Below are 21,476 nucleotides of genomic sequence, written 5' to 3'. Positions count from 1 at the left end.
GTTGGCTCAAAAGAGCTCTGACTTTTTGTCAGCCTGGCTACAGTGCTGTCATGGTCCTGGGTCATTGACTCAGCGTTTTGCGTTTTTTCTGATCTGTATTAGTTTAGGGTTAACCTGAAGCTTGGTGTATTGTCAGCCCTACCTGTGTCTGTCCTTGGTGCTCTGTTCATGTCCCCGTGTTGTGTTGTACATCAGTCTGTTTCCTGTTTTATTCTGAAGGCTCGTGTTCTGGATTTCCTGTTCTGTTCTGAAGGTCTGTGTCTGTGGTTATTGTGTTCAGCTTGTCTCCTCCGGTCCCCAGGTGTATTAGGTTCAGCTGTTCTTCCCTCCTGTGTGTGATTACCTGATTACCTTGTGTGTGTATATTTAGTGGGTGTCGGTCTGTGTTCGTTGTCGGCTCGTCTGCGTTCATCCATGTATCACTGCATTCTTCCGTGTGTCTCTGCGTCTCTCTGCCCCGCACCCCCTTTGTATGGTCTCAGGTTTGTTATTTAGTTTCTCCCAGTTTAGGTTTCCGTTTGTAAAGTACTCATACCTCGTTGCCTGTTTTTGCCACCACCACCTTTGTAAATAAAACATCACTCGTATCATCAGTTTGCTGCATCTTGGGTCCTCCTTTTCCTCCACACCACACGGCTCCCTCCGCCAGCCGTGACAGTGCTGAAGAGAAACCTGGGGTTGTTCTTATTTTCTTCAATCAGTGACGAATAGTAAGATGTTCTGGCTTTGCGGAGGGCTTTCTTATAAAGCAGCAAACTATTTCTCCAGGCTAAATGATGATCCTCTAAATTTGTGACACGCCATTTCCTCTCCAGATTACGAGTCATCTGCTTTAGGCTACGTGTTTGAGAATTATACCACGGAGTCAAGTACTTCTGATTGAGAACCTTAGTTTTCACTAGGAGCTACAGTATCCAGAGTCGTACGTAGTGAGGAGGTGAAATTATTAACAAGATAATCGACCTCTGTTGGGGTAGCGTTCAGATAGCTGCTCTGCTCTGTGTTGGTACAGGGCATTGGAGATGATAACAGTGGGTGGATTATATTCTTAAACTTAGTTACAGCGCTTTCAGAAAGACATCTACTTTGATAAAGTCTACTCTTCACCGCTGTGTAATCAATTATTGTAAATGTAAATGTTATCAGGAAATGATCAGACAGGAGAGGGTTTTCAGGAAACACTGTTAAATGTTCAGTTTCTATGCCATATGTTAAAACAAGATCTAGAGTGTGATTAAAGTGGTGGGTGGGTTCTTTTACATTTTGAGAGAAGCCAATTGAGTCTAATAACAGATCTAAATGCCATGTTGAGGCTGTCATTTTTAGCATCTACATGGATGTTAAAATCACCCACAATAATTATTTTATCTGAGCTCAGAACTAAATTAGATATAAAGTCTGAGAAATCAGACAGAAACTCTGTGTAAGGCCCAGGTGGACGATAGATGATAACAACTCAACTGTCCATCACTACTATTTACTATGGAAGAGCTGTAAAACTTTGTGAAAGGAGATCGATACAGGTCAGTGAGTGAGAGAAGCTCACTTCTGTCCAATTACAATGATACCGAGTGCCGCTGTTAGCTGCTGTTAGTCGACGTTAGTGAAACTTCCTTCAAAGTGGATCTAACGTTGTTGGATAGCAATTTAATTTTTATACAATGTGAGAAGGTAACCAAAGGGTTTATCAGAGCATGATTTTTAGAACACTTGAGCCCAACATTGTGTTGCTGGCATAATGTTAGCTTTAGTTGCTGTTTAGTTGGCAACACTGCATGAAATTGGTTCTGAGAATAGTGGACTTTTAAGGTTAACAGTACCTTCACATAGTTATACTTCTTGTCAAATCCTCAAAATTGCAAATATTTAGCAAACTTTGCAAATATACCAGCCACTCACAAATAGCAGACATATTTGGCAGTCCTAATGTGCATAAATAAGGTGTTTCCTTTGACAGGCTAATATGCCAAAGGTAACACAAGATACACAGCTGGAATGTTAGAAATTTGTGAAATATGCTCCAGACGTTTGCGCTGTTACCTAAATTAAATCTGAGGACAAAGTGAAGTCTTTAGCTTTGTTAGTGTTAGGTTATAATAAAAGTACTGGGCAAACTTCATATCACTAAAAGCACAAAGACAACCCTAGTGGTGGAAGAAGTGGCAGTCCTGACATCAGTGAAGTCACAGAGATTCATCTTCTCTCTACAATATTATGACAATTCAACCAGTACTTGTTGAAATATTCCAGTCTGGATCAAAGTGACAAACCATATGTCATTCCTTGAGTCACTCGTGGCTAAATCACCTCCCTCGACCCTGGCTGCTATTTAATCTGCCTCCTCTTCTCCCTCAATTCATTCATTCTGCTGTGTTTTGCCCCTCAAAAACATCATCCATTCCTCTACTGTTTCTTCAATCCATTTATCTCTGTCTGCCCCTCCCATTTCCCATCTAAGCATCTCTCTGTTTACACCCTTTAATACACTGACTGAACCTGTCGGCTCAACGGTGTCAGCTTCCACTTTGTGAGACTTCCAGATGTACTCCCAGGAGCTCGTTTTTTTTCACCGGTGCGGAAAACATCCAGGCTTACAAGCTGAGACCCACACATGACATCATCCCCCCTGACAGTTGTCAAAGCTTTCATCCCCTCCCCAAATTTCTCTCTCAGTAATGCAGGGGTGGTTGACACTCTTCTAACCATATCCCCTGCCCTCCGACCACATAAGCATACAATGTCTGCAAAATCTGCTGATCACAACACAGTTTTCCCATATAGGGAGCATCTGGACGGAGAGTGCTCCTTGGCTACATCAAACTAAAAATACACACACCCATAGGTCAAAGAGCAACCTCTCCCCAGAATCAATAAGAGACATGCAAAAACAATCATGCATGTTATGAAGGAAACAGTGAGAGAAAATAATAACCCCCCCCTGAGCTTGGGGGTAAACTGCATATCACCCACTGTTACAACATCACAGCAGATTTATTTGGCAAACTCAGTAAAAACAAATGAAACTGAAAAAACTAAAAGGGAGCGTCACTTATGCTAGTAAAGCAGGAACCAATTACCTTAAAAGTGCTTTGATGTTTATGCACTGATTAATTCATAATAATAACTACACATTTTAAATAGCATGCATGGTATTTTAAACAACGTACATATGTAATTATAATATTTCAGTGCTCTTTGTTTGTACTATAATTAGTGTGTTTTAAATAATTAATTGATCCTAAAGTTCCACTTACCCTCAAACCAACACAATGACCTCCATTAGCCACTTATGATGTTTAATTTTTTATCAGTAGTGCAGGAATATCAAGTGCCCTTAGCTCTCTCCTTGCTATTTCAGTAGGCTGATGCAGTTCATTTATAGGTGAAAAAAGTATGAATCTATTCAGTGGTAGTTTCAAGCTTGCTGTTTTATCAAGCTAGCTACATTTTCAGAAAACAAGTTCTCTTGGGGAATATGTTTTTATGTTTTTAGAGCAAGTGGCTGAAATTATTAGATCAAGGAGGCAGTTAGCTTAGCTTAGTTATGAGGGGCATTGACACACCAACCAGTTCACTCGCCACTTACTCACGTAGATGAAGGATGAGTCGCTCGCAGACTTTCCAAGCTGTGGTTGGCAAATTAACCCAATGTCATATTTACCACCCTGTCATATGTGAGCTAACATCCTTCCCTCTCACTGGAAGTCCCTTCAATTGCTCATCTCAAAGTCGAGAATAGTTTAACCTTGGACCAAACCACTTTGCTTCACCAGCAGTAACTGTGCAACTAATTTCTTTAAGTTGATTAATTTCATTGAGATTGTTTGCAATTTCGGTGTTAATCGCTCCCCTATATAAAGCCCAACAGATTTAGGATTTTTAAGACCAATACAGATATTTGGCAATTTAAAAATCTGATATTCTGATACATTGGCTGATACTGTTTTCACTTTTTGACACACAACACAAACAGATTTCACTAACCTTTGTTTTGTATGGTTATTTACTTGTTCCTTTGACTCAGCTTGGATCAGCTATTGTGCAGTTCTTGTAGCTAAAATAGCTAACTTCATCAGGCTAGGAGCACTGAATCACAGACTGTTGTATTTTTGAAGGAGCATGAGACTGAACATGGTGACATAGACTACCACACAGCTGTCAGGTGGCTCAGCCTGGGAAAAGTGTTACAAAGAGTAAAGGACCTGAGAACAGAAATTTGAGAATTTTGAGGAGAGCTCTCAGATGCAGAATGGAAGGCAGGTCTTGTATTTGCTGGGGATGTAACTGCACTAATGAATGAACTAAACTGCGAGGCAAGGGCCTATTTGCTACATGATGAAGGCTTTTATGAGAAATTTGGAGCTTTTCAAGCCAACATTATTATTCACATGCCAACAGTTAACTTGATGGTCCTCTTTGGATCCATCTTCACATGAACAATGATGATGAAGATTACAAATCCAGATACAAATACTCTCAAAGACGATCACATCACATTTCTACTCTCCTTCGCATTTTCACCTCAGAGATTGAATCAGACACTTTTCAAACCCGAGACACAGGAGATTTCTTTTTTATTATGCCTGCTGGACATTGCCATAGCCTAATTGTAACATCTACTCCAATTAGCAGCAGTTTATAAAGTGACAAAATTAATATTGTGCAGAATTGAGTTAAGGTTATTGGCACGACCCATTTGGGAAAATGAATTGCCCACCCTTGGCTTACAGGCTCAGAAAAAGGTTACAAGTCGCTTATTTGTGATGAACTAGCTATTACTTTGTTTGGGGGAGCAAAAGGAAGTGGTGACGGAAAAGACCCAAGTAGGAAGTGACCATGGATGTCTGTGTCATTGTTCACAAAAGTCTCCCGCTGCTGGGTTCAGCAATATCAAAACTATTTTGTCAGCTGATCCACTATGTGCACTGGAAGATTTTCTTTTTATGAGCTACTGGAACATTTCCCTGAAAATGGCTACATTTTCCATTTTCAGAATTGGGATGAGCCAATGCACACCCTGCACTAGCCGCAGATTTACATGAGAGCGGTGCAATTTTGTTGAAAAGCAAAGAGTGGTTTTAAATGTGAACCACTAACATACTGTTTGTGTGATTCTCAAGGCAGCACTAAAATTCAGAAACACGTCCTTTTAAAAAGATGCAGTCACGTTGGTTTATTGTGGATAATAACAGAAGATAGACGTAATCGTTAGTTGAAGTTTGTTTTTGTATTACACAAAGGCTTACTGAATGAAGATTGAAAGAAAAAGTACACATTATAAAAATAAATATGGCATAAATATACAGATTAAACAGCACTGCAACTTTGTTATTGTGTTTTAAATTACTTGATTTTCATTATTGCTCAGGATAATTATTTTGAAATTAGGGTTTACCCTTATTAGCACATCTAACTAGTGTCGCCATGATCTTAGCTGAGCATCCCAGAAGTATCGTTTTCCCCAATAAATACATGACTATTCTGAGTAACAAGCAGGAAATCAGCATAGCTGTGGTTTGAAGGCTCACAAAAAAAATGAAACTTCAAAGACGATATCAGCAAAAAGAAATTTGTGATATGTTGGTTTTGATTTGAATCTTTTAGTTGCTGCTGCTGCTTGCGGAGAAATCCACAAAATACACCCCAAAACAGACAACGTGATGCTGAGTCAAAAAACTTTGACACAGTTTTTAAAAGGTCCGTGCTTGTCGAGTCGTGTTTTGAGTTAAAAGAGCTTTTAATTGAAAGTTATGTTGACTGACAGGATTACTATGAAATGCTGTTTTGCTGTGATGTTGATAACCTTAGTGGAGAGTGTTCACAGGTAAGAGGGGGGTACCGGCAGATAAGATAAGGAAGGGAAGAGGAGGAGAATTGTGAGTTTTACTGTAATGTGATTATATTAATAGTGATCCAGAAGTGACAATATCAATCACTGCAAGTACATACAAAGTGTACATATGTATATTTACACCTATGTGTGTGTGTGTGTGTGTGTGTGTGTGTGTGTGTGTGTGTGTGTGTGTGTGTGTGTGTGTGTGTGTGTGCGCGCATATGATCATTGTTCATTTCTGTTTAACTTGATGTAACTACAAAAAAAACCCAAAAGTCACAAAACGTCTCCCCATCAGGGATTTCTCACAAAAAGATAGAAAGTATACAAGAGGGAATTTTACTTTATTGCAAATTATATTAGCCTTCCATTTGATTATTTCATTACTTCTGGATGAATGTTGATATATATCCATTTCACACTATGATTGGTCAAACGTGTGTGGAACTTCTCTTTCTCAAGTGCTTTTTAAATTTGTTTCTTTTTTGTCAGATACTTAATTATCTTTAGAATTGAATAGAACAGGCTGAATGTAAAACCTAAAGAAAATTAGTCATTACATTTACACTACAGTACTATGCAAAAGTCTTAAGTCTCCTGTAATTTATTTGTATTTTGCCAGGATATCAAACAGTATATAGATCATCTGAAGTTCTTCTTCTTTTTTCTTAAGGATATGACTTTCACATACAGTTTATCTGCTGTTGTTTTTTTGTTTGTTTTTTGTCTTCCACTTGCAGTTTCCTCAAATTTCTTGAATTGCACATCATGCTGTGTTTTTGGCTAATACCTCTTTGGGAATCACATTGTTGGTGCAAAAATACTACTTTATGTCTATCAGACTGTGTTTTCATTGGAATTTTTGTCAATTCAACCAAAGAAATGGGAACACATTATGTGTAGTTCTAGTAAAAAAGTTCCCAATTATACCATTTAAAATTGGTTCTTTGATAAGTTGTCTATTATGTGAAGACACAACACTAGTTCATCACTTAAGTTATGTGCCTTCTTATGCTTGAATGATTCACAGGTCAGTGTTAAGTGGTTTAACAAATGTATCTGAAAATGCTCGGAAGAAAAATATAAAGAAATGGAGTGACTTAAGACTTTTTGCACATACATACTGTATCTGAGTGGAGCCTCACAAACTTTTGATATGGTACCAATCTGTTCTAAAGAAGAGATGTGATTAGTCAGATCCTATGAAAAATTTGTGTGTGTGAAGAGCATCATGATAGCATGACTATTTGTTTTGGCCTCTTATTGCAGAGGTTAACATGAAACATTGCTCCAAGCAGACACCATCTCCATCTCTCCATATGTATGATGGATAGCTCTAACCTGCTGCTGGCAGAGACACAAGAGGGTGAAGGGCTGGACAGGCCTGGTGCACAGATGCAAACATGCACACATATAGAGACTGAGATCTGAGGCTATCAGCGCTTAGCAGGCACTAAGAAACTCGGGGGACAACAAGTATGCGTGTGTGTGTGGGGGGGTGGGGGGGCACTCCTTATGTGTTTCTTCTGGCAAGAAGTTATGGGCCCCTGATTAGTTCACATGGGCAAAAACAAGGAAATGACTACAGGCAGACCTAAATCCTGTTTAACAAAAAAAAGAAGAGAGAAAACTATATCACAAACTACACCCAAAACAACATGAGTTTAACAAGCAACTGACAGGTTGGCGCCGTCAGGGAACTGTGTAAGAAAAGAATGCAGTGGGAAAAGCCTGTATATACAGTGACTGAAGGAAGTTTCTGTAACACAGTCAAAGTGTAAGAGTGTCACATGTTGTGGCACAATACAGAGAGAAAAAGTCATGGAAAAGACTAAAGAAAAAGAAAGAAAGAAAAACGCTAACAGCCAACATTTAGTGCTTTTGAGCTGAATCACTAACACATTTGTAGTGTTAGTGATTCAGCATTATCTTTTTGCCAAAAGATAATGCTGACAGAGGAAAATAAGCAGAGGGTACCACACCACCTATCTCACACTATCTCCAGATGCATGACCCTACCACCTTAAATGAATGCTGTATGTGTCTTCACCTGCACAACATACAGCCAGGAGCCCCACTCCTGGAAGATGTTTGTGCAACCTAATGAGAACAAAAAGGAAATATGGCAAAAATAAAAGACTAAGTGATCAAATCACAGCGACTCTGACTTACTACCCCCTGCTTCTCACGGTGCAGTAAGGCAAAACTCACTTCATACGTGACTGAAATAACACATGAAGAAAAAAGACAAGGTGTTAACATTTTGCATTCACTTCCACAAAACATTAGGTTTACATTTAAGCCTCTAAAGAGTTCTTCTTTACTGTCGGTTAAAGTGCACATTTCAAGAAAACCACACATCATTGCACTTTCCAGGCAAACTCATACAGCGAATCATCACCTTATTCTCTCAGGAAAAAGAAAGAAGAAGTGGAATTGATGGTGCAACTTGATTTAGCATTTTTAGCAAAAGTTATCGAGTTTTAAACTGTAATGACTGCTTCTGGTGTAGGTAGGTGTCCACTGAAATCTGATAGCACGTAATATGAAGCTAAAGACAGTTAGCGTAACATAAAGACTGGGAAACGGGGAATCGTTTAGCCTTGGCTCCAACTTAAGCTTTCTAACTTGTCTGCTTGTTTTCACTCAAACTGAAGATAAGGTGCTGTCCTCCTTCAGCACATGTTCGGAGACGGGACCTCCCGTCTGACTCCGCATTGTCTCACCAACAGCTTTCCCCTCTGCCTCCCAATCCGCCCTGTTGCCTCTGCCCCTGTCCACTTTGCTCCTAATGCCTCACAACAACTGTGCAGTGCCGAAGGTCGCATGACTGAAAAATACCTCGGCGTACACAAGCTGTCTGCAGGTAGATAGGGATAAATTTCTGGGAATAATGAATGGCTCACAAAAATGTTGGAAAGAAGTTTCTTTGTTTGTTTGTTTTGGGGGTTTTTTTGTTTTGTTTTTTAATGAATGTATTTTTATGTAATTACAACCCCAACCACTCAAAGGGGTTAAAAGCAAGCTCCTGGGAATGCTAAAATTGTAACAGCCTGAGGAAAAGTGTGGACAGATGATGAAGTGTGAAAAAAAACATGCAGAATGCTTCTAGCTGCTGATGCATGTGTGTGGCTTGACCTCCTGTGGGGGTTAAGACCTTAGTAAACTGACACGATTTGTGATGTAGCACCTTCACGGGTATCTCGTTCGTTTATGAAACCAAAAGACGTGACGTGTGTGTCTTTGGGGGATTTTTCAGCTCTTATCTCTGGGCTTTTAGGACACTCATAGGAAAATAAGCCTTTTAAAACACTTCACAGAGATCACCCCTACAATCTGTCAGTCATCTCAAAGAAAACTGTAACTATTAAGCAAAAAAAATTAAACACAGACACAATATGTATCCAGCTTTCAGGAGCGAGACAGGAAATATCAATTTGACTTCTGGAGATGACTTCATACGACAGAAAAGGTTTAGCACAAGCACTGCCATGGCGACACCAAGCTTTTTTTAATTTCCCCCCTCACTTCTCCGTCTGCAGCTCTGGCAGACACAGCACCTCAGACAGAAATGAGTCATTTTCTGTGGTAAAACCCAGCCCTGGTGAGCTTTACCACAAGTCACCATTAACACACACGTAGCAGGGATTAAATTTTAGGGTGCTCAATCCCTTCTACACTGCACTTGAGTATATTTGGACCCCAAGGACAATTAAAATAACACCTGCTGTTGTTAATATTAGGTGTGAAATCTATTGTAGCTATCCAATATGCCACTGACAAAGATACTGACAATAAAATGCCTGCAAGTTAGACGAAAGCGTCGCAAATCAGCAAGAAAAAAAGGAAAAACAATACAAAAGTGTGTCGAGTGTCACAGCGTGAAGTAATACTTAAGCTTTAAAAAGCTTTAGCAATCAAGTCAATGCTTTTACTCTGAAAAGTGTGTCTCGTGCTGTGCTTCTGGCATGGCCCACATGAAATAGAGTTCATGCCCTACATACCACAATTATTACCTTTCATTGAATCATTAACAATAAACCAGAACATCAGGGACGGGGTAGCTCATCTGGCCCATGTTAAATCACAAATCACAGGTTATTGTAAAGTGTGAAGCACACAAAGAAAGTTTTGCTGTCGAAGGTTTGCTGTAGAAACAACTGAAATTACTATCGCGTAGTTACAGTATTATGACTATGTGATAGTAATGACCATGACCGTTAAAGGAATGAAAATATATGAATGCATCAGCATGTCACAACACTGACGCTGCTACATGCTACATTTCCAGCCCAGTCTTCTTCCAGTCTCCAAGTAGTTCACTGGCATGGTGATGGTGATGGGAAAGTCCCAACCATGCTTTCCAGTGCATGATTATGATGAGTAAGATCACGATGATATCCATCTAATAGAAAACAAAACAACGCATATTTCGAGCTATCCCATCACTGGGTGTTTCATCAAGTTCTTTCATTATCATTTTGGATGAAGTTAATCAGCATCGAGAATCTAGTGTTAACATAACAGGGAGGTTCCTGCAGTGAAAAAGCATTAAAATCCTACTGCATAGTCCCTGTGCAGAACCACGTACCAGGGCTGTGGTTAGTATTAGCAGCTAGCTGGTAAAGACAGTGGAGCATATATGAGCCAAATATTCCTCATGAATGTTATTTCAGCTTATTTCTGTAATGAAAAAAAAATACTAAAAATATTTCGGTTTTGCACATTTTGGTAAAATTGGGACTACACTGGCATTCAGTGTCAGCAATGACTAGTCCAACTTTAAACATGTCCACCTTGCTATGAATGTCCCTTTCTGTGTGAAGCAGAGAGTGGGTGGCTTCAAGGTGGTCAGACAGTGTTTGTTAGGGGAAATGGACTGTTGCTAGTTTACTGTGAGTCATTGAAGGTAAAAATAGTTCTTTTTTAAAAAATTTCTTCCACTTTAATTTTTCACATTTCATGACTCTGTGAATGCCTGTTATCCACGATGTGCCCACACCATGCATCTTTCTCCCTTCGAGCTGATATGCATCTTTGATTGCCAACCAGTAACGCCATTGCTGCTTTTAGAAGACACACCAGCTTTACCTGACTCTGTGCATCTTCCACCTCCACCTCACATGGGTGCCATATGCTGCACAGACAGCAGTCAGTACCAGGAAAAACTGTTACACATCTGTCGCTTGTTCAGGCAACAGTATATGAGACTAAGACATGTGGGTGGGCTTGGTGGTTTTGCAGGCTCGAGGCAGCATCTTTGAACTTTTCTTTGACATCACAATGTTTCAAGAAATATGCTTCTTTGTCTTGTTTCTCCAGTAACTGTAGCATCCTGCCAGCTTCGCTTTTTTTTTTGTGACATCAGTAAACTCTGCGCACACTCCGGATGCATGAGTTTGTCATCATCTAAATGAACTTCATGTGACACTGTGGTAGAGTTACTGACAAGAAGAAGGCTTCTCAATTAAATGATTACCTTTAATCATTTACAGTTTACTCTAAGTAATTGCAGTTAATCACTAAAAGTTAATCTTCCTAAGTTTTTAATATGGACTTGGTGACAGAGCAATAGTTGCTTTGCACTGTCAGAAAATAGTGGATAATATCAAGGAGATGGCAATAAATTTAGGGTTTTTATTTTCCAGAGTCAATCCAAAAAATTCTTCTTAAAAGGTGAGAACCTGATGCATTTATTTGAACAATAACTTACGTGATCCATTACCAAAATGATCAATCAACAGTTTTTGTTCCAGGACTAACGTCAGATTTTGCTTTCTTTTCCTACATTTTTAGCTTCTTATGCTCAAGCCTAAAAAGGTAAACCCTCCAAGCAAAACACATGTCACCCATCACTGCAGCTGGCTTTCCTGCAAGAAGTGAGGCAAAAGAAAGAGAAGACTATCATACATCAGGAAAACAGATACCGTATGCATGACACTATTGATCCAAGCTTGCGTAGGTTCATCTGATCTTTGATGCAGTAGTTGGTGTTGACTATTTTTTCCCCACATGCACATATTTGTCTTGTTCTGCGCACAGATCATGCACCTTTATGAAACAGACGCAAAGCGAGGTACAAGAAAGATTTAATCCTCCTCTTCCTTTTTATTCTTTTTTTCCCGTTCTCTGTATGATTACTTCCATTAAATTTAAGAACTAAGCAGCTTAACACTATGAATGCCTGAGTGGATCGTCTGTATCAAAGGCTGTATATATGATTCATAGATCACTACTACAAAGACCTGCAAGACATATATATTATGCGGGAGATGAAGGAGACATGGGGGGAAGTGCTGCATATATGCCTTTTTGAGTTCAGATGTGGTTACCCTGTAGTCTAGTGATGCACCAATCTGTTATTAAGATAAGAGAGTACTACAGAATGCTATGCTATCAATATCAGTGACAGTGACACAATCTATTAAATTAAGTTCTTTGTTGTTCTTTGCTTACAATACCACACATCAACAGCTGTGCAGCACCAGCTTTTAGCTGGAGAGCTAATATGGCGTGGAGGAGGCCAACAGAAATAATTCAGCAGGTTGGACACAGTTCACACTCGCTACCCCGACTGTTTACTGTCGCCTTCTTTCTGTCGCTCATGCTTTGTTCAGTTGATAGTACTTTCATTGCACTCACAGTAGCAAAACTTCTTGGAAACTCAAGTTATTCTTTCACCCGTTTCTTGTCAGCACCACTCCACACTAGATGTTTGCATGCATGCACACATTTACTTCACCCTGATGTCATTTTGCGAGTGAGACTCAAAACAGGACAAAGTGAAAATGCATTGACGATAAATGACATCAGCGGTGCGGTAACTACGCTCACACTGAGTTTTTTTTACAACAAATACCAATTTAGCAAATATATACTCTTGGATGTATTGGTGTATTATATTTGATCTTTATTTTATTTAAATGGGTTACTGCAAACATGCAAAAATCTGAATGTGCCAGACTCATTTTGACTGTAGTGTAGGGCATGGAAATAGCTCCTGTCACTGCAGTCCCTGACAAACTGATATAAAAAGCCTGAACACATACATAATATATAAATCACTCTATATATATTATAAATCAGTCTTGCATAACACTTTCAAATCACATGAAAAAAGACAAAGGTCCATGAAGAGTATTCCAAAAACAAAGGCAATTAATAAATCATTGTTTGAGACTTTACTTCAGATTACGATGGCATCCTTGATTATCAAATATCTACTGTTTTATGCATTTGGAGAATTAATGGCAATAGCAGTTTAGTTCATATAGGATTATACGGACACTCAACGTGCTTAACACAGAGTAGGTTTCACGATGTCTTAAGCAGAGCAACAAACATAAAATAAGACTTTAAACACACACACAGAGCTATTGAGTGGAATCTGAAATGTGGTATATTCCTTAGGTCTGTGTGCCGATGCTTCTTGATAAGAAAGTAATAAATGCCCAAAACGTTACTTCAGAATCTTCTCTGGAAAAAGTTCTGGTGGATGCAGATCTGTTGTAATTTTATTTGATTACAACAAAGAGGAAGACAGTTTATTCATAAGTAAATTGACACGAACATCATGTCAGTGCTCTGTGTGCCTCAGTGATGAAATGGTTAACAGAGTTAACGGATCTCTGTGTCCTTGGTTTGAGACCAAGAAGAGACGTAAGTCCAGCCTCAGGGGGTCATAAGTTAGTGTACTCTCAATGCTGGTCCCAGGACAAACAGGAGGATTGTGTCAGCGAGGGCAAAAACTGTGCTAAGAAGAACATTCACCATGGCAACCAGTTGAGAAATAAGGGAGCAACCAAAAGTACCACATCACATCAGCATTGCGTGTAATGGAATACTCAAGGATAAGGTATCGGGTATTATATCAGAATCGGATAAGAAGTTGGATCGTTGTGTCTTCTCATATGATGGATCTTCCATGCTTCCAAGCATTTCTTGCATGCTACGTTTGGCATTACAACCACCAAATTTCCAGCAAGAGTATTAACTGAAAGCTGTGCAAATGAAAGAGAACTTGTTTAGAACGAGCAGTTCACCCAAGTTTAAGTAGTGGTTGTCACAGCAACAATTACATCTTTTTTTCTAAATGTTTGCAACAGAACTCTGAGCTAAACGCTACCTTAACTAACAATTTCCTCTTGTCTAAATATAGCCATGTTGTGCCGTATGCATCATTCTCACTTGAGTTTTCAGCATTCAAATCAGCATTCACACTGTGAATCTGACCTTTGCTGAAGCATGAGATACGCCACATACATTTTCTGTTGGCAAACCACGCATTTTCACTTCCTCTATGGTGGCTGCTACAGTGGCATGTGGGGTCACTGGCACCAGTATCACTGTGTGAAGGTTTGCAAAAAAATGTTAGCATCTCATGAGAAAACTAATTTCAATGCAAATTGCACAAAAACATTTCAGCTGTTGCACACACTGTTGCACACACTGTTGCACCAGCTCAGAAGGCAACTGATTCACATTCAGGCTAGTTGCATGAGATTTGTGTATTGTAGTTCTGAAGATGGGCCCCTTTGTTCAACGACCAAGGCAAGAAACGCGAGACAAGAAAAAGGAGCATTACAACAAACGGCTGTGATCAAAGAGGCTCATTTGAGCTATACATGACATGTGTTAAAACACTTATTCAGTGGCTGCTACTTAGACATAATTCGACTTAACTGCAGGTATAAATACACACAACACTGTCACTTTGGAGACACACAGCTGAATCCTGTGAAGCTGCAGGTAACTAACAATATCAAACCACTGGGAAGAATAAACACAACTTCAGCTCCAGCTAGAGTTTCACCATATCTGTATTTTTCTGTTAGACGTCTTTAATAACAACTAACAGAAAAAAAAAATCTAGCAAATTTAAGCTATCGTTCCAATACAGAAGAAGCCGCTTTGTGTCATAAAAACTGGCTCTGAGGCGCCCCCTTATTTGGCATGAGATTTGTTTTCACAGAACAGAAAACAAAGGCCTGCATATGGTGGTTTCATCACAAAGGTCAAAATTATCAAGAAATCGTTAAACGAGAAAGAAAACTATTCTTGAACTAAGACTGGTTTACAGCCTCCACCCCGCCTCCTTACGAAACTGCAAGCGTTGACGAAGGCTGTGAAATCCAGCTGAAAGCACTGGAAAATATCCAGAACGCGAACACTGATTTGAGGCTATTTTATCCCACGATTACAAGTGCTTTGTGTCATTGGTATAAACTAGAAAATATGAACAGAGCCATCCATCCTCTTCCACTTATCCTTACTTATCAGAGTGAAGTGGCTGGAGTCTATCCCAGTTACCAGCGGGCGAGAGGACAGATCACCAGTCTGTCTCAGGACTAACAACGTATCTTAGCCAACGCAGAAAAAATGCATTCAATTTAACTTCTGTTTATTCACTGTTTTATTTTATAGTCAACGAATTTGGGTTATACTGAATAAATATAAGTAGTACGGTAAGTATTTTTTGTAAATTATGGTCATGCAGTGTAAAGGATTATCTGTGGTACAAAAGCACATGCTCATTGGCTAACGGGGGGGGGTACAAGATGCTGATGGCAGAATCTCTGAACTTGAGGCTTCAATGCAGGACTTGATGTCACAGTAGCTACATCCATTTTTTTTTTACTGCCTGTCGGTATAACTCACCTTTCAGAGACAGTCTAATCTTGCCTATGTGCTATGCAGTGTTAGGTGTAACACATTACAATGTAACAACATTGCAAAGAAACAAAAATACTGTAATCACATTTCATTTTTCAGTAATACAGTAATCTAATGCACGACTGTGCTGAATGGAGTGATCACATCACAGATACAATTGTGCCGTTACTTGGGTTACAAAGTTTCTTCGGTTATTTGCAGGACGGGTAGAGAAAAAAAACAAAAAAACAGTGAACTGATCTTATAATCAGCTGCTTTCAGTTTGTGTGCAGGAGGAGGAGGAAATGGTTGAGCGATGTAAAGTGGAGATATGGATATTGCGTTCACTTTTCTGACACAAAAGGACAAGAGCAAGATGATAAAGCACAAACTGTGTCCAGGACAGAAACAACTACATTATATTGATAGCATGACTTTAGCTCTTTGCAAGCAACTTCACAGACAGCATGCTAGCGCAAAGCTAGCCAAGAACCCAGAGCTGAGTGTATGCCGACCCCAGCCCAGCAGCCAGAGCGTGCACTTCAACAAAGGCAGTAATGAGCAGTCAGCTATGCAGAAAATACTGAATGAAAGATCATATGTATGTCCTCATCGGGATAAAGTTATGTGTCGTGGGATTGTAGCCTAAGGTTTATATTTTTAACTTTTAACTCTGAGAAAGTACATATCAGGTAATCTAATATAGTGATGAGAACGAGTAGTGTACTAGTGCACTTACTTTCTCCAGCAAGTAGTTAAATAAAGTACATTATAAATTACTTTCAAGAAAATTAATGAGTAATGTATATTATATAACTTGAATAATGACCACACCACTGATTTTTTTTGGTCATCAAATACCATCAAGACAGCCCTTTAGTCTGAGAATACAGTGCTCAGAGAGTAGCGGAAGAGCAGCAGGCACACTGTTACAAGGTCAGAGGTGGAAACCATGAGGTAGGTGTTAGTTTGCTGTCATCTTCGTGTGAAATCCTCCACATGTGGGCTATAGCAGTGTAACCACAACCTATCAGAAAAACATGTGAGTAAACAGACCATTTCTCAAAGACTTCTCCTTTGGCATATTTCTGTAACTACAAATGAAGCTGCTGTTTTCATGCAAGAAAGCACACGAACTTTGTGATATAACGTCATCTTCTTCTGCTGCACAGATTAAACTTTCCCTTTTTTGCATCAAGGGTGGATTCGATAGATTTTCATCCATCCATCCATTCGCTTCCGCTTATCCTTTTCAGGGTCGCGGGGGGCGCTGGAGCCTATCCCAGCCGTCATAGGGCGAAAGGCGGGGTACACCCTGGACAGGTCGCCAGTCTGTCGCAGGGCTAACACATAGGGACAGACAACCATTCACACTCACATTCACTCGCACATTCACACCTAGTGGCAATTTGGATTATCCAATTAACCTAACCTATCCTTGATAGATTTTGATTCTATAAATTTCTATAAATCTATAAATTCTAGTCTATATATTATCAAAATGCAACCATTAAGTTAAAAAAAAAGAGAACCTTACATTGGCATTCCTGGCATCCATGAATTTCTAGAAAAAAAACAAACAAATGAAGTAAAACCTATATATGCTGCCAGAGGTTTTAGATTGGCCCTTTAAGGAAGGCATTAGAGGCGCAGGTGTAGGGAATTACAGCCAGAAGGAAGCCACACAGTTTTTCAACCAGGTGGGGTTGTTGATTCTGATGGTCATGTCATGTGTTTTTCAGCCTATATTTGCACTGAAGATATGATTAATAAATAAAGCACTGGCCATGGCGGACCTCAGTTTCTTCATCACAACGAATTGGAAACAACTTCAAATTCCCTCAAGTGGCGTTTTGGTGGTTGGATTGCCACGAAAATGATGACAGCAAATTCTCAAGACTATATAGTCTCTGCTTTCTCACTGGAAGAGGACATTTTTATCATGGCAGCCTGGTTGTGACTTTGCCACAATAAAATCACCAGGCGTGAAAAGTGAAAACTGTCATCCCACAGTCTATAGATATATTCATGTGTGTGAAAAACACAAATAAGGATGCTCAAACTGAGTCTAAGAAGAGACAAGCAGACGATAAGCTAACATAATCACTCACCACTCCAGGAAATCTGTCCGCCCATGCCAGCAGACAGTTTATGTCAGATTAGTGCTGATTGCTGCAGACTCCAGGGAGCACGCTAATTCAGATTCAAATATTACAGTCAGTATAGGAGGAGGAGGAGGAGGGGGAGGAGAAGGAGGAGACATATTGCTAATGACGGAGATGGCCGGTTTCACCGCTATGTCTTGCCAAGTTAATAAATTCACTGCAGAGTTGCAATGTCTTAAGACTTTACAGTATATCCTCTGACATTCCAGTCATCAATGAATTAACTGCCCTCTCTGCTCTACTGCGGCATTCCATGTGCTCAGGAAAAGACAAATTTCCTTGAAAGAGTTGTGAAGCACGTAAACCCGTTTGTGTTTGACTCGTCCTTCAGCTCCTCCTTCCATATCTGCAGCACACATACTGTGAAAAGACACTGAAATGTGATCAACTCGTACAGAAAACACCTTGCAATCTCTGCGGGGCAGCGAAACAGAGGTCTCGAAACAGCGTTCATCTAATTTACTCCTTTGTAATCAAATAACAGGCCATAAAAGGCAACTTTGTTTAGCAACCATATGAACTCCAAAATACCCTCTGGCTATTTCTCGCGGCTCACAAGCATCCTATCATGTGTGAGCGCCGTGATGCTGCCGCAGTCCCTGCATTAAAGGAGCAGTTCAAAGAAGAAAACAAAGAGCTTTGGCTTGAGTCACAAGGTCAATAGACAAAAAAAGAGAGGAACGAGAGAAAGCCTCAAGCAGAGGTCAAATGTTTAGATCGTGAATATTATTGCAAAACCAAAAGCTATTTCTATGGTAACTGATCATTAAAGTCATTGATTCAGATGAAACCATAAACACGATGTGGTTCCAGTGTGAGAATTTATTACCTTTTTGGCTACAATAAGAAGGTCAGATAAACAATGTGTGTTATGTGTTAATGTCACCTTGAAGATTGTGGCATTGCCTACACTGTACTTTGTGTGAATGGCAGCCCATTTCTATTTTTTTAATGTGTTAAAGACTAAATTATTAAGTACAAAAGAATTAAATTGAACAACGTAAATGATAATTAGTCACAGCCCAGTAGGTGACTGCGTTCCTGCTGTTTGTGTCACTCCAGTCAACTCATACTGATGGAAGCCAGATGCCCCTCTTCTCTGAAATACCAAACTCAAACCACCTGCAGCTCCATCGCTGTTAGGAATTTACATAGATTAAATGCTGCCAGTACAACAAGCACATGTGGGCCTCTGAAGCAGGCAGTGGTAGCTATCATAACCCAACACTATGGACTCAAACCAGCTTTTAACCCTGTGTGAACCGCCTCCTGCCGCTCACACTACAGTGCTGGGCCAGCAGCGCTGAGCGTGATGGAACAAGATCAGTTAAGTAACAGCGTCCAGCCTCATTCACAATAACCCTGAATTTGCGCACGTAGAAGGAAAAGCACTGTTCGACAAACTGCAGGAATACGATTAAAGACACTAAAGAGAGACAGAGAGGGTTAGATTAAAAAGAAAATGATGATGGGATGGTTATGGCATGGGCTTGGCCATATGAGCTTCAACTGAACTGACCCCTTGACACTCACACAGCCACACACATTTCTCTCCAGCTCTAACTCAATTCTCTAATGACCATCACAAGCCAGAATCACATGTAAGCGTAGAAATCTGAGAATTAATCAGAGACATGCACTGTTGACTTTGTCTCTATCCCACTTTCTCCCACTTATCCTCCCCTCCTCCAAACTCTGATACATCACCGGTACAAACTTCTTGGACGTGACCTAGAAGTTTATTCACTTCTGCTGCTCTGGAGGTGAACTTGAGAGAGAGCGTAGCATCACCAGAGGAACTACCCAAAGCGAGCCCACAAGCTCTTAGCCCCGTCACTAAGCCAGCACCAATTTCCCTTAACCAAGAACTTCAGATCGAATCACTGCCTACGAGGGTTTGTTCTAAAACAGGGTGAGACATAATTTCACAAGATCTGCACCAGAAACAGCAGAAACACATGGCACTGCAGAAACACAGCCTACTTCTGACAGCGTAAACTCTGGCATGGCCAGCATCTAATTAGAGCATCGCGCAGTAATTTGACTGACCGTTCAACGTCTCTGTTATATAAGCTCATGGGTGGCGTGCCTCTGAGACCTGGCTGTCTATGAAGCACCCTTGTTCCTTCAGAATAAATCTCACCTGGGCACATAAAGAAAGTTCGTATTAGGACAGGACACCGACTTTTTAATGGGCGTGTTGGCAAGGTGAGTGACACTTCTAATGGATGCGTTTAGTCGCTCGGTCGTCAATTATGCATGCTGCCAGGATCCAAGCGTGTGCCGTCTGGCGTGCGCGCAAGGATGCGCCGAGGGAGCTGTAGAAGAAGTGCTTGTTATTTGATCCAATAATCATTACACGCGTCTTTTTTCTGCGGTCATTACTTACCAATAATCGCATCTGTTGTCAAAATAAAACGTTGCCACATCCTGAGTGCCGTTAGTGTGAAGCTGTGTCCTTGTAGCTTCACTCAGTCTCAGTCCACGGACTTTTAAACAGAAGATTTATCAGAATTTTTTTTTTAAATGGCTAACAGCAGACTTGTAAGAGTCCTGGAAGCATTTCGTGTGCATCAGAAGCTTCAAAGTCTGAAAGTCCTGAATCAAACTAGACTTCTGAGTTGGGCGGGACAAACAGGGAGGAGAAGGAAAAGTGGGCAGTGTCGCGGAGTGAGGGTTCCTGAGCTCTGAGGGTCGCTCGGCCGTTAATGTGAGCAGCGACACCATAAAAAGCAGGGTTGGGATGAAGGCATCTGCAAAAATCCGCACATCAGTCGCAAGTCTGTCAATGTGGCGTGCACAGAGCCTCCACGGCAAACGGGTGCGCTCCCCAACAGACGCGCACAGCAAGCAGCGCAACTGTGTGTGTTTCACTCCCTCTCCGCCCCTCCCTCCCGCTGTAAGACACGCTGTATAGCTGTTACTTACACACAACCATGGAGGAGAATAATGGACAGGTAGAGCAGAGAAGGATGAGAGACAGACATGCCAGGCAGGCAGCAGGTCAGTCACAAACAGAGCTAACAAACAGAGCTCTTTAGCCTAAGAGCTTTTAGATGAATATGTGTGAAGTCTTTCAGTGCTTCAGCTTGGTGCTTGAAAATTTTAAGGTTTAAGCTCCTTCTCTGCTTCAATGTGCTTTTAAAAAGTGTAGACTACCTGTTTTGTGATTCTTTCTCTTAGTACAGCTGTTGCAGAACCTCCACCATGTTCCAAAAGACAAGCAAAACATACGAATTTCCTGTTCAACATGACACATCAAAATTAAAACCTTAAATAACGTACATGAGTAGCTCAAGTTACTGGGACTAAAGTCAAAGCCTGAATTATTGCTTCAGTCCCTGAACGTGGGTGTGGGAGTTTAATCATGCACAGGACTTTATAACCTATGTCAAGCCCATGGGAAAACCTTAGTACAAGTGGTGTCTGGAGACTACAACTCAGCAGTAAGACTAAAATAGGCTCAGTTTAACATACAGGGTTCGGTCCGTGTGGCAGCTCGTCCTTCTGTTTTCAACAGCAAAGTCATTAAAAAATTGAAAAAGATTTACAAAAATGAAGCTGTGCCAGTCTGACTGTGGAGGAAGGAAAGTTTTACAGGTTTCACTAAATCAGGGGTTGTCAAACTGTGGGTGGGGACCCACTGGTCATCGAGCTAGTCTAGATGGAAACGAAGTTGAATGAATATGATTTATGAAGAGGAAATAAACAAGAGTTCACTGATGCCATGGTGCAGTATCCTGTTTACGCCGCTCTAAATATTTTAAACAAAAAGTTTTTTAGGTTTTAGGGTTAAAGTGCACTTGTGAGTAACTGTCTGTGAACAC

General features: G+C 40.4%; 1 protein-coding gene across 1 annotated transcript in view; it reads right to left on the bottom strand.

Moving 5' to 3' along the window:
* itga1 (integrin, alpha 1) overlaps nt 1-20,489 on the bottom strand; it is a 62,711-nt gene extending 42,222 nt beyond the window's left edge. The window contains exon 1 of the mRNA XM_005917311.2: nt 20,039-20,489. Within this exon, the coding sequence (XP_005917373.1) occupies nt 20,039-20,078 (40 nt within the window). The 5' untranslated portion in view covers nt 20,079-20,489. The remainder of the gene's footprint in view (nt 1-20,038) is intronic.
* Between the last annotated feature and the right edge of the window lie 987 nt (nt 20,490-21,476).

The sequence above is a fragment of the Haplochromis burtoni genome, unplaced genomic scaffold (assembly GCF_018398535.1).
Source record: "Haplochromis burtoni strain Fernald_Lab_line unplaced genomic scaffold, NCSU_Asbu1 Contig_23, whole genome shotgun sequence".
NCBI lineage: Eukaryota > Metazoa > Chordata > Actinopteri > Cichliformes > Cichlidae > Haplochromis > Haplochromis burtoni.
The sequence above is the reverse complement of the archived record's forward strand: the minus strand, read 5'-3'. Positions and strand labels throughout refer to the sequence as shown.